A 13,755-nucleotide genomic window follows, 5' to 3' on the forward strand; every position below is an offset into this window, starting at 1 on the left:
GGCGACCCGGGAAAGGAAGGGACACAATCGAGGCGGGAGAGGCGAGCCCTACGCCTGTCCTCCTTGGGCCCTCACCGCGTTCACCTCCAGCCGCGCCGCCCTGCCCGCCTGCCGGCCTCTCCTGCTGCGCGCCCGGGAGTCGGCCACGGGGGTGCGGGGCGGCGGCGCCCACACGGCGAGGGGCCGGGCCGGGAGGTGCGGTGGGGACAGGCCCGCGCCTCTCCTCGCTCGCACCGCGCGGCAACCGGGGCCCAAAGGGTCTGTGCGGGCGGCGGCGCCCACGCGCCCAGCGGCCCCGCCGCGCTCCGATCTCGCTTTTCCTCGGAGGCGGGGCCGGGAGGCTGGCTTTCCGCGGACGGAGCGTCCAGGGAGCGTTCAGGCCGCGGGGTTTTGGAGCGCCCCTCCCCTCGCCGCCCCTCTGAGAAAGCAAAAGCAAAACCCGCCCGGCACAAGCCAGAAAATCGCCGGCGGGGGCGCGGGATCCTGGGCGGGCTGGGGGCGCAGACGGTGGGGCTCAAGGTCGACCCCGCAGGCCGGCCGGTGGCTCCGCGGTCCCTGGAGCCGTCTCCACGCAGCTCAGCGGGGACGTCTTGGGGGCTGGTCGCGGGCACGAGGGCCCTGGGGTCGCAGACGTTGAAGGAGCTTCTGTGCTACTCGGAAGATATAAACGTGTCCCAAGGACACCTCAGGAGAGCGTCGGGGGAGGAGGCACGTCCACGAACAGAGGCTCTTCTGAGAGGAGAAAAGCCTGCTAGAGTCACTCGCCTGGCCCTGGAGGGCGCCCGCCCGGGGCAGGGCGGGACGGGATTGTGCTGATTCGGGCCTCCCTCTGCCGGAGGCTCTAGTGGAACTTTAAGGCTCTTCCCCGATGGCACCAAAGCGAGGGGCCGCCTCCAGCTGTCTCATTCCTTTCCGGCCTGACCCAGGGCCTTCCTAGCCCCGGGCACCTTGGTGGTCAGCTGCTCTCGCCTTCTCCGCGGCCTTCCCCTGGGCGTGTGGTCAGGAGTAGCCCCCCTGGCTCTGCCCCTCCAGGTGGGGCGAGAGGGGCTTGGTCAGAGTGGGGGCACTGAGGCCATCTGGCCTAGAGCCTCGCGCTGGCACCCACGAACCCCCATCCTCGCGGCTGCCTGGAGTTGGAGCACCAAGTACGCTCTGGGAGAGCTGGGGGTTATTCCTGACTCCTAAGACCTGGCGAATACATTCACTAGCCCTACCCCCTTCCTTCCTCCTTCTCTGAAAGGACAGGCTGTAGCTCCTTCTCCCGCAGCCTGGAGAAGTCCTCAGGAGCTGAGCTGTTAGTGCTTTGTACATACTTGCTAAAGTGTTTCTATTGGTTTGCATAGTATTTATTATTTTTCATATACACAAGGCTGATTACTGTACAGTTTACACTTTGAACACAGACTATGATATAAGTGCTTTGAAGATATAGAAAACCTCTTCTCTATTGAACATGCTGGTGCAATCCTGGGACAGCCACCGGCCCTCCCCCAGATGGGGCGCTGGCTCCCTTTGAGCCCTACTGCTAAGCCTGGGGGGGGTTCTCTCCTCAGATTCTTAAGTCCCTAACACAAGGAACCCCGAATACACTCTAAAGGTAATGATTTTCCATTGGAAGATGGTTAATACTGAAACTGGCAGAGAGAGAGAGAGAGAGAGAGAGAGAGACAACATTAAAAAAAAAAAAAAGTCCAGTTTATCACATAGGAGATTCTGTACGGCTTCAGACGTCACAGTAAAATCTGTGTGTACACTGAGAGGAGGGGTGAGTTGCCTGTGTGTGTGTGTGGGGGGGGTGAACCCCATAAAGAGTGTCCTAGGAGGAGCCGTCCCACTGGGGGGCAGAAGGGAGCAGTCACAAATGGAATGGAGGTGTGTGTTAATGGGAAAGCTGGTAAACGAGGACATGAGGTGGAACTGATTTCACGCCTAATTTTCTTTGTTTTTGTTTTTTCTTTACAGGAAGCCCACATGGATTTCTTACAGCTGAGGTTGGAAAAAAACTACCCTGTACGAGGTCAAAATTAAAATGATTTTTAAAAATACCTTCCCCTGCCACAAAAGAGCCCTTGTTCACTTTTGCATTCACTTGCTCTCTTGTGCATTTTTTTCCCCCTTTCTCTCTCTCTCTCTCCCCTACTTGCCACTTATGTCCTGATTCCCGACAGATTCGTCGCCAGAGGCAGGATTAAGGACTGCAGGTCATGCGTCTACAGCCGGTCGTTCATGCGAATAGGAGACTAAAGGAAGTCTCTTACAGAGATCATGCCGTTAGCCTAGCGCAACCTGGGCGCCGCCTCTGCAGCCCTTGGCTGCAGCTCTCCTCCGGGGGCGTGGCAGAGTGTGAGGAGTTCAGGGGTTGGGTGTCGAGGTGTGATCCTGAGGGACAGAAAGAGAGAAGGGGCCACTTAGAATTTAAAGGGACAGCTCACAGCAAAAACCCAAGATTATATATATATATACCCAGCCAGGGTCTGACTCAGGAAAAGCCGCCTCCCCTAGCAAGGTGACAAGCTGGAAGACGAGCTCTTGGACCCTGGTTTCCCAAAACATCATCCCCACCTTCCCCTACCCCAAATCAGAGGCTGCCTCTCAGTTTCTGGTTGAGTGGATGAACTCCTGGATAAACTCCCCTGTAAGGGTAAGGAAAGCACTGTGCTCTGTGCCCTCAGAGAGGAGGGAGACACCTTCCATGCCTATGTTGTGTCCTGGAGGAATCCCACTAGCAGGTCCTTGTACTTGATGAGAGGGACCCATTTCATGAACCAGGGCTTGCGCCAACAAAGGGGCTATGCTAAGCAAGGCTGCCTTCCACTTTTGCAGTTCAGTTCAGCCATTAGGTGCCTGCCATGTGCCAGCCCTGGGCACCCAGAGATGCGGCAGACATGGTCTCTGGCCTCACGAACTCATGGCCTCAGAGGATGACAGTTCCTCTCAGGTACTGCTCCACAAGCTCGTACAAGGTGACTCTGGCTCTTCTCCCCAGGCCCCATGGAAGGACCATCTCTGTTGTGGCAAACAGATCTTTGAAAAACAGTTGTAGTTTCTCTAGAATTTTCTGTATCTTATAAGAGCTTGAAAACAGCAGCTTCACCTGCAAATTCTCGTCTGGGATCCACAGCAAGACACCAGTCCTGCCATCCCATGACATCTCATCCTTAAACCTGGTATGCAAACTCTATGTTTTCAAGACGGGTCACTCAGGATTCTGTCCTCAAGGGCTTTGAGACATGTGGGAAAAGGGCAGCAGGAGGACTCATGAAGAAGGGTGTTGCCAATGCCCTGGATGGGGTGGGAAATGACACAGAAAGGCAAGAACTTATTCTGTGGCAGGGCTGTCCCCAGACAGAGAGGCCACAGGAGAGGGGACTGGGGAGGAGCTGGAGGTGGGTAATCAACTCTGTGTGGCTCTCCAGGGATGAACAGAAGTGCGCTGACTTCCTAGCCAGATGCTGCTATATGGCCAAAAAACCCCAAAAAACCCCAGGCCTTTTTATGGTTGTCACTTGCTACAGCTGTCACCCTGGAGGTGAGGCTCATGGAGAGGTGGGAATCTGGACTCCCCCTGAGCAGCCAGGCCTCCCTCTGAGCCAAGGTGGTCTCCTCCAAGGCTCCTGAAACCTCAGCACCCTCCTGCTGCTGCCTTTGCTCACGGTTCTCCCCCAACCAGGCTGCTACCCACTCTCTCCTCGGCTGAGGTCTACAAAATTCAGGACCCCTTTTCCATGAAGCTGGTAGCTCCAGCTCCCTCTTCTTTCTCTCCTCTCAATTCTGGAAGCGCTTCCTTCCTGTCACACTACCTTTTCTTTAGAGAGACAGTAAAATGTTGCAGCCAGATTGCCCGAGTTCAAATCACAGGCTCTGCCCCTCAGTCACTGCATGACCTTGGACAACTTATTTATGCTCTCTGTGACTCAGTTTCCTCAGCTGTAATATGAGGGTAATAACAGTTCCTTCCTTTAGAAGGAAGACTGTTAGACTGTTGTGATGATTAAAAGAGCTAATATATAAAAATAGTATAAGTGCTTAGAATAGTAAGCGTTATATGTATACAATTATTGGACTCTCTGGAAATGCTACTGTCTTTGTCCTGTCTTTCATTTTTTATGTCCTTTATTATTTCCCTGATGGGATTGTAACCACTGCAAGGGCGAGAGCCAGGCCTTACCCTTCTTTGTGTTTCCCACAATGTCCATCCTAGTGCTAAGCATGCCTCGGATGAGAGATTATTATAAAATCCTGAGCCCATAAAAGACAGGCTAAGCTCTCCCATTCACTTTTATGACCAGGCACTGTGCAGAGAAAAAAGTTCAAGCCTTAGAGATCATTCTAGCATAACCCCTCATTTCATCCCTAGGGAAACTGAGACTCAGAGAGGGACTGGGGCAGGTCCGAGCTGGGGTGTCCAGGCAGTGGCCTGGCTGAACTGTAACACAGGTCTCCTGGTTCCCAGCCCAGTTCTTTGGCCTCAGTCCTGCAGCTCTTCTAGTCCCACCCCACCCCCATCCCCATTGCATAAAGGTCTTACCCTTTAAAAAGCTTATAAAATAGTCTCTCCCCCCACACACTCCTAGTGGCCTTGCAGGTAAGTTTCTTTTCCTCATTTTATCTCTCTGTGCTGTATCAGCTGTTCCCCTTCCCCTAAGGCTTATGGCTCTTTCCTCTCTTCCCCCAATCCCAGATTCTAATACACTTGCAACAGCTGGCTGGGGAGTGAGGGTGGAAATACAAAATACCACACCAAATCACCAAATCAAAACACCTTACCTCCCATCCCCTGCCTAATGAGATTAGTGATAAATTTTTGAATTTATTCAAATATTCTGTTATCAGAGCTAATGCTAGTCTTGTAACCATGGTATTTGAACAGAAAGTGTCTCTTAAAAAGAAAGAAAAAAGGCAGGAGACTTTTCTTCCCACAGCTTTCCAGAGCCCCTGAAGGCAGACTGACTGCCAGGGATGAGTCCCTGCGCCGGCTCCTAGTAGCTCAGAGTGCTGCTGAGTCGCGGTGCAGCTGGCCCTTCTCACCACCCTGCTCCCAACTGTCCCTTTAGCAGCACTGAGATCCTAATACTTGGACTGGACTACTTGGTCACTGAGCAAAACCCCACGACTTGCCCTTGACTGTCCCAAATGCTCAGGCCTCGAATAAACAGCCATTTTCCAGGTTTTAAAAACACCACCAAAAGGCACCCCACCCACCACCACACCTTTGATGCAAAATCCTTCCCAACTGTGGAAGTGATTAGGGGGAATCAGAATCAAAGATTCCAGTCCATTCAGTCCTCACCCCAATCAGCTTGCGGGTGTTGTACCCTATGGGGAAAATACACGTCTCTAGACAAATGACAACCATCATTCATTCCAGTTCACTTTTTAGATAGAAACACTGAGCTGTGCCACGTGACTTATAGGAGGTTTGGGGAGGAGAACCCAAATCACTGGTAACAGCTCCATCCTCAGTATGCATAAAAGCTGCTTCAGGAGCTTAATGCAGAGTCCTGGGGTCCAGAATCTTAATTTGGTAGCTCCAAGGCAGGTAATAGGACTCTTCATTTTAACAAGATATCAGATGATGCTGATTTAGGAGGTTTGTGCTTGACACTTTGCCAAACAACAAACTAGCAGTTAATTCCCAAAGCCCTTTCTCAAACATAAACTCACTGGTCCCCGCTACCATCCTCCAAGGGAAATATCTTCAGCATTATCCCTATTTTTGTGAATAAGGAACCCGGACTTTAGAGAGGTCAATCAACTTGCCCCGGACACACAACAACCATGACCTGCCACTGACGAGCGCCAATATAGATGTTTTCTCCTGTCCTTCCCGATTGCCCGCAGTGTTGCCACCACTATTTTAAAACATTCAAAAGGGACCATCATTATCAGCTGGCAGGAGACCAAAGCTCAGGGCAGTTCTATGACCTAAGGTAACCCAACTTGGGAACAGGAGGCACCAGACCTTGAATCAAACCTCCGAAGCCCCAACTTTCACTCTCTGAAACAAATACACGCGAGGGAGTGAGCCGGGCTACTTGCGAAGGACCACGCCCACTGCTCTTGTTGGGAGGGGAGCGCAGTCTAGGCCATCCCTGGACCTTTGGGACACAGGCGGAGCCCTTCTTGCTCCCTTCCCACTGACCCCATCGCATCCCTCACCCTGCCTTTTACTGCTGAGGCCCCCAGAACCGTCCTGGGGCCGGGCTGCTCTGTGTTCCTGCCACCCTGGCTCCTGCATCACCTGCGGAGCTCCAGCCACTTGGCAGACGAACTGCAGCAAATGGAAAAACAGGATTCTGAGTCCTGCGCCACCCCCACCCTGCCTGGTTCTGGGCTTCTCTCTCCTGTTCGGGAATCTCGGTAGAACCAGAGCCAAACACCAGCTGGAATTTAATGCCACTGCTACTGTTACAGTAAGAAAAACAAGACAGAAGAGTGCAATTTTCCTTTTCCTCTCTGCTTTTTCAACTCGTTTGCACTTCTGGATTATTTCCAGGACCAGACTGCAGCCAGTCACACCCCTCTAACCCAGCAGCCTGGCAAGGCCCCCACGGCAGTCCCAGGGTTAACGCTGTGACCTCTTTAAGCTGCTGAGGAGTCAGGTCTAATTTTATCCTATAACTGGATCCGACAGTCCTCTTTTCTGCCCAAGTGCTGAGATATGGCAGGAAGCGCAGAGTCAGCACTTCTGGGGGCTCAGGAGGCAGCGGGCCCTGCTTTTTGCCGAGCGCAGAAAGCTGGAGCCTGCGTGCTGCCGGCCCCCAAGCCAGGGCTGCAGGCTAAGTGGTGCCATGCCGGTGAGTGCTGCACGTGAGCCAGCACGCTTCCTTGCTTCCTGCTGACTCCCACCCCGATGCATCCTGTACTGAGCTGCCCCGAGTTGGGCACAATGCAGGGCCTCGGGGCAGCTCAGTACAGGATCCCTCAGGGAGGGTGGAGATCAGAGCCGCTGCTGAAGTCCTCAGCACCGCCTGTGCCCAAGGGAGAACTGTCCACCGCAGCTCTTCCCAGCCTTCACCCACTGCACAGCACGGCGTGCCTCTGCTCGGCCACACCAGCTCCCATGCACACACACGCACACACACACATGCCATGCACAGTCTGACCCAGGCCACCCCACAGCAACCCCGACTTGCACAGAGAATGCCCCCTGGGCCTGTTTCACTTAGCCCCTTCCTAGAAAGCAAGGGAGTAATGCGTTTGCAGAAACATCCAAGGGAAATCTAAGCCTTGGGGTCATCGGGACCTCAGCTGGTTTTAGCTTCAAGAGACACCTGGAAGACTCTGTGACAGTTCTACTATTCTACCATAATTGGCACTCTTCCTGGGGCCCTGTGAAATGTTACAGGCTAGACAGACCCTACAGCTCCCCCTCCCAGGGCTCTCTCCTCTCAACCTCTACATCCCCATAGCTTGGTTTCCAAAATAATCTTATTACTTTGGATTTACAGAGTGCTCTTCACACATTAAATCTTTCTTTTGTTTATCAAATCTGTATTTTCACAAGCACTCCTGAGAAGTAGATCAAGTAGATATCATGGACTCTGCTTTCTTGATGAGGAAATTGAGACTCAGAGATACAATTAGTAGGTCGGGTAACTAGAAACTATGCCATGAGACCACCACTGGTTTCTGTTCATCCTGCAGCATACTGGGCAGAAGCGGGAAGTGCTGTGGGTGAGAGGAGAGGGGATGCAGGGGAAATGAGGTCCCTTGGACAAGGCGGTGGAGGTGAGGGCGTGTGCAGCCATTCCCCAAACCAGCCCGTCTCCCAGAACACCAGGCCAAGCAGAAAAGATGGAGAAAGATGGTGTTACCTCCAAAGAGGCTATTTGAGGGAGAGAGGCTTAGAGATCACTGTTTGCCCCTTTTCAGGCTGGCCCGCTTCACTATCTGAGCCCCCTTTCTGCCCTCTATCAAGTTCGGCTGTAGGTTACTCCCTCTCAGCTCCACCTAGAGACAGCAGCAGAGAAAAAAAGTCAGGCAGATCACGTAGAGAGACAGGCAAAGAAATAGGCAAAAGGATGAAAAGGGAAAGGGGATCAGATGGAGGCAGTTGAAATGTTGTCCACCAGAAGGGGAGGCTGGAGGGAGAGCAAAAGAGAGGTAAGGGCAGAGACGTGGGGCAGACTGAACCCAATGGAGCTGGAGCCCAGGTGAAGCGGCAGGTAAAGGGGGCTGGAGCCACTTCAGTACCTTGGCGTGTTTCATAAAGTAATCGATATCAGCTTCCAGCTCACTGGGGTCCTCCTGGGGTCCCCCAAGAATCACCTCTTCGGGCTCCTGGGTGTCATCAGCACCAGACGAGTCTATCTGTCGAACAACTTTGCGGATGACCTGGAAAGGAGAGGCAATGGGGAAACAGCTGGTCAAACAGTTGCTCAAGAAGAACAAGTCCCTGGTAGGAGATCCCGGGGCGGTGGGGGGGGGGCAGCCTTTGTCCTAAGGGACGCTGCCTTGAATGGCCAAGAAAGGGACTGGTTTCTGCCCCCCTGTCCCACCACTTTATGAAAAAGCTCACACTGGACCACCTCAGAGGGGCTAGAATTTGTGGAAGGGTTTTAGCAGGTTTCATTTAATGATCAGAGTTTAAACATGTATAATTTCTGTCTCTAGCCCTAAGCGCTTATTTCATCCCGCCTCGTGGTATGGATGGAAGTCTGTCTTCCCCATATGACTGTAAACTTCTGAGGGCAGGGAGCATTTCTTTTTCATTGATTCAATACACTCCATTCATCCTTTATTCATTCATCTATTCAAACAGCCTTTTATCTGCAGCTACCATGTGCTGGGAGTGGGAAACCTGAACAAGACAGGGTCTCTTCCTGCAAGAAGCCCACCATGCAGCAGGAGCCACAGACACATACGGGGTCTTGCCATGGTAAAGTGGGAGCAGATACCACAGTGGAAGACACAAAAGCCCCTCCCTTTGCTCCTCCCTCTCCTATTTGTTCAGATCTAGTACTCGACAGGCAAAATGCTGCCTGTTGAATTAATATCTGCTACAGAGTCAATGAACTTCCATATCCTTCTTATTTTAGGAGGTGCGTGGCAGTCAGGCATGATGCTACTATCGTAGGCTTGGGCTGTTCCACAGGGTCCCCCAGGAACAGAGTAGCAGGGATGATGTAGCCTGAATCAGGCAGCGGCTATAACGAATGCTGTGTCTGGACTGCAGACATCCAAAGCTCCCGTGATGCAAGCCGTCCGTGCCGAGCAGGAAAGGTGGCCGGCACCGGTCAGGCTTACCCCTGGGTCAGGGTGACAGCAAGAAGCTGTCCCACCTCCCAGCCCCTGCTTTCAGCTTCCAGCCCACACGCCTTTCCTCAGCTCAGGGAGACCCTCTGCACCCACCTTTTTGGTGACAATGTTGCCCTGTTCATCTGTGAATTGTTCCTCTGTCACCTGCTCCCCTGGAATATTCTGAAGCTCATTCCCCTGGAATGAGAGAAAGGGAGAGAATCTGAGATGGGTAAGGGACAGTTTGGGAAGAAGAGAGGAGGGCAAGGAGATAAAGTGGCAGCAGCAATAGCCAAAAGTCAATAAATCTCCAACATCACAAGAAACCCCAACTCAGCAAGTAGCAGCAGAGGGGCTCCACGGGGCTGTGCAGCCTGAAGACAGGACAGGCCCAGAGCCTGCGAGTGCTTTGTGCTCTCCATCCTCACACAGCCCTGGGAGGAGGCGAACCAGGGATCATTATACAAGTTTTGCAGAGGAGGCCCTGAGACAGGAAGCGAGGCACCTAAGTCATATCTCTGTAGCACTTTAAAGTTTAGAAGGCCCTTCCACATCTGCCGTCGCCCTGAGTACGACTTGTCCACATCACAGGCTGCCGGGGGTCTGAGTGGGTGGCGCCCGCACCCACCCTGCACAGAATCCCTTCCTCTGGGGACCTTCTGCTCCTGCCCTTTCAGTATGTTCCCTTACCAGGAGCCCAGTGCTGTCCCCCACTTCTCCCCACCCTCGGCAGAGTGGTAGCCCCCGCCTCCACCTGCTGCCTGCCTGCCCTTTACCTTCAAAAAGACCCGACGCCGGACCACCCTGGTGGAGATGGTCTCCTCGTCGTCACTCAGGCCCTCGCTCTCCCCCAGCTCCTTGTCCAGCTCCTGGTGGACGTGCTTCAGCACAAAGCACAGGGAGCCCTTGACAATGTGGATCACGTTCTGACAGCTGACCAGGAAGAAGCCCAGCAGCAACAGCGTGACCAGGAGCTGAGTGACGAATGTCCACATCCTTGAGTCCCGCTCACCAGCCTGGCCCTCCGGTGACCAGCAGAGCCAGGGGCCCGGCCTCTACAGGCGTCCGCCGGCTCATGCTGCTCCCACACGCCTCAGCCCCCAGCCGTCCCAGCCCTTCTCGCGCCCTTGATCTCTGCCTCTGCTTTTCCCTCTCGGCCTCTCACGCACCCCCCCTGGGGGGCCGCAGCCCTAGAGCAGCCCGGCCTGAGTGCCCCAAGCCGCCCAGCAGCCCCAGGCTCTGCCCTCCTGCTGGGTGACGTCAGGCTTCTAGAATTTCTGTCCCCAAACCAGCTGCTGGAGCTGTCCAAGTGGGCTAGAAGGAAGCCGGCAGGTGCGGTCGTCCTCTGTGCTGACGGCGCATGGTCAAAGTCACTGCGTGGGTGACGGCCGGCCACTGCTTCCCCCCCACCCCCACCCGGAGCAGCTTGAGTGGGCCTCGCCCTCTAGCCTTTCCTGCCTGCTCCTGGGGACCTGCCCTTAGAGGGAAGCAGGGGATGCTGCTGCCAGGGAGTGAGAGGGGACGCTCCCACCAGGGAAGTTTTCCCCATTTGGGGACACAAGAAAAAAGAAAAGTTCAGAGAATGTGGCTACTTGGGTGTTTCTTTGGGGGCTGCTATTACAGTGATGGGAATGATGGACACTCCAATTTCCAGGCATGGAACCAGCTGAGGCCCTGGAGGGTTAAGGGTTTATTGTAAAAATAGCTCCCAGAGTGAGTGATTTACTCAGGCCTGGTCAAAGGAGCTGGGCAGGGACCCAGCACAGGTGGAGGCAGCCGAGTGGTGAGTGGTGAGCCCCGAGGCCGAGCTTCACATCGGTCCCTTCCCTTCCCTTCCCGGGCACAGCAACCCTGAAGTTATGCATGTAACCGGCATGTCTATTTAAGGCCTGTCCTTAAAGGCTCTTCCCATGCGAGGCTGTCAATGTCCATGAGCAGGAACCACGCGTATTAAACTCGCTCTTACAGAGCTGATTCACAAACCCAGCGGCGGCAGCTGTGCCTGGAAGGAATTTCACTTTCTAGATCAGGCTGTCCCCACTCTGAGTAGCAGCTGGGGAGGGCAGAAAGAACAAAGATCTGGGACAACAACAAACTGACCCTGAGTGGCACTCACTGTGAGGTCTTGTGAAAGCCCAATAGCTTCTCTGTGCCTCAGCTTCCCCATCGGTGAAGCGGGCCTTATAGTTCTCTCCCTATGCACTTCTCCAGGTTGCCGTGAGGATCACATGGTGAGAATAGTCGGAAACACCTCCTCCAGTGCACACCCCTCCTCAGGCAGAGTTCTGTGTGATTTTCACATGTTAACTCGGCTAAACGTTTTAACGGTCCTGCCCTGCAGGTTCTATAATAGTTCCCACTTCACACCAAGGAAACAGAGGCTTGCCTAAGTGAGAGAGTACAGAATTGAAAGAATCAGATTTCAAACTCCTGTCCTAATACAACACTGCCTCACATCCACAAGAAAGCTCCCGGAAAAATACAAGCCCAGAAGCATATATAAAGAGCTGGTTGCTGGCGAGCATTTAGTTTTGGCCCAGCCCAAACTAGGAGCGCAGTTTCAGATATTTCCCCAACAACCCTTGTGGACAGCAGTTGGGTTACAGCCATCCCCGGCTCACCTCTCAGGCCCCAGGTTACAGGGCCTTTCTTTTCAGTGATTTGGTGGAAATAGTAAACAGGTGCTTTGCAAACCATCACCCTAAACGGCCCCGCTATCACGCATTGGGATGCCCTGTCCGCTAGAGATGGTCACGTCATCCAGTCCGGAGCCTGGCCAGAGCAGGGTTCCCCATTTCCCAGCAGAGCGCAGTGCCTCTGCACATGCACTCTTGTGGCAAGATGGGAATCTCCTGGCCCTGACCTTGGTTCACTTGTGTGACCTTGGGGAAAGCCTTTGGCCTCAGTTTCTTCATTTATAAATGAGGGACATGAGCTGTGTGATTTAGAAGGTTTCTCTCCATGATCCCCTTGGGCTGTTCTGCTTTCTGCCACTTCTGCCCTCACTAAGGGGCCATGGAAATGAGCCTTCCCAGCTTCTTCCCCACTCCCTCCCCAGAATTCAGGACAACAGACTCAGTTAAGATCACCTGTGCTTCAGGAAGCACTGGGCTGCCGGATAAGGGGTGAGGCATCAAGGAATGGCCTGGGATGGAAAGGAACGCAAGAGGCTGTGCTGGGTTAAAAACAGACACAGCCATCTCTCTCGTCCCAGTGCACACACTTGGCAGGGAAGCATTCTAAATAAAACTCTGGCCCTTCACAGCCTGACTTTTCCAGAGCCAAAGGTGCTCAGCTAGGGCTAAGGATCAGGTAGGAAAGAGGAGAGAAATGAAGAAAGAAAAGGAGGGGAGAGAGGGGAGAGGAGAGCACTTAGAAGCACTGGACTTGATCACAGAGCAGCATGGATGGACCTGAACATGTGCTGAGTGAAAAGGGTATATGTGACATACAGCGTATCATTTATATATATATATATATAACAAATATGCACAAAACAGCAATACAAATTTTATAAAGAACATGTAAATCAGAAATATGCACATTAATATGACCTCTGGGATTTGCTCCAAAATAATATGCAGAAAAGAGGGGTGTATAGATACAAAAAGAGTGGTCACAAATTCACCCTGGGTGGCGTACACTGAGGGCTAATACACTCTTCTGCCTGTTTTTGTATTTATTTGCAATTTCCCATTATAAAAAAATTCTAAAAACCAACCCACATTTAACACATTAAAATAAATACCTATGGGGATGGGGAGGGGGCAAGAAATGGGAACAGGGAAGGAGGATAAAAAAGAATCAATAAAATAAGGCAAAATGAAAGAGGGGAGGGCAACTGAGCAAAGGAGAGTCTCAGGAAACAGGAGGCGAGAAGGAGCCTGTGGTAAGAAAGGACCTCTGCATCTGACCACCCCCTGTTCCACCTGTAGCCCCCCTCCCCCCCAGAGGTCACCCACAGATTCACAGGATCCGGGAGCCAGGCAAACCCTGGCCATTATTCAATCAAACCCTTGTTTTACCAATGAGGAAACTGAGGTGCCAAGAAGAGAGCAACTTGTCTAGGTTTCCCTGGCCAGGTGGGCACTGAGTTAACCTCACACCCAGTTCTCTCAGTCCTAAAGCCCTTCCTAAAACACAATGGACAAAGAACCCAAAAACCATGGGCTTTGGACTTGGAGTCAGCCAAACCTAATCCAAAGGCTGCTGGGGCAAGTGGCTGCACCATTCTGACCCCAAGTTCATCAGCTGCAGAACAGGAGAAACTGCCCAGGCCCTGGGCTGCCATGAGGATGGCTGGGGATGGGCTGTGTGGCATGAGCAGGGACCCGTGGGTGCTAGCCCCTTAGTCCCTGAAAGGGTTCAAGGAGGCAGAAGGGTGGACCACGACCGGGGACCTTTACTGCTAGAGAAAGAGAGGTCACCACCGCAATTTTTAAAGAAAGAAAGAGGAAGAAAAGAAGCATGGCTCAGAGCTTGACTGGGGTGGCCGGCCCGGGGCCACAGGTCCCT

At 53.2% G+C, this 13,755-nt stretch overlaps 1 protein-coding gene across 7 annotated transcripts in view; it reads right to left on the reverse strand.

Moving 5' to 3' along the window:
- Positions 1 to 264: 264 nt before the first annotated feature.
- Positions 265 to 13,755, reverse strand: part of ANK1 (ankyrin 1) — a 129,380-nt gene continuing 115,889 nt past the window's right edge. For 4 of the 7 annotated variants that reach the window (XM_077152579.1, XM_077152578.1, XM_077152581.1 and 1 more), the window contains 4 exons: positions 9,355 to 9,438; positions 8,197 to 8,337; positions 7,818 to 7,953; positions 265 to 2,379 (listed from right to left, as the gene is read on the reverse strand). In XM_077152579.1, coding sequence (XP_077008694.1) covers positions 7,855 to 7,953; positions 8,197 to 8,337; positions 9,355 to 9,438 — 324 coding nt within the window. In that variant the 3' untranslated portion in view covers positions 265 to 2,379; positions 7,818 to 7,854. Of the gene's footprint in view, positions 2,380 to 7,817; positions 7,954 to 8,196; positions 8,338 to 9,354; positions 9,439 to 10,016; positions 10,597 to 13,755 lie in introns of those variants that run through there. The other 3 variants (XM_077152583.1, XM_077152582.1, XM_077152580.1) reach the window with 3 other exon arrangements.

This window comes from Tamandua tetradactyla, chromosome 3 (assembly GCF_023851605.1).
Source record: "Tamandua tetradactyla isolate mTamTet1 chromosome 3, mTamTet1.pri, whole genome shotgun sequence".
Taxonomy (NCBI): Eukaryota; Metazoa; Chordata; class Mammalia; order Pilosa; family Myrmecophagidae; genus Tamandua; species Tamandua tetradactyla.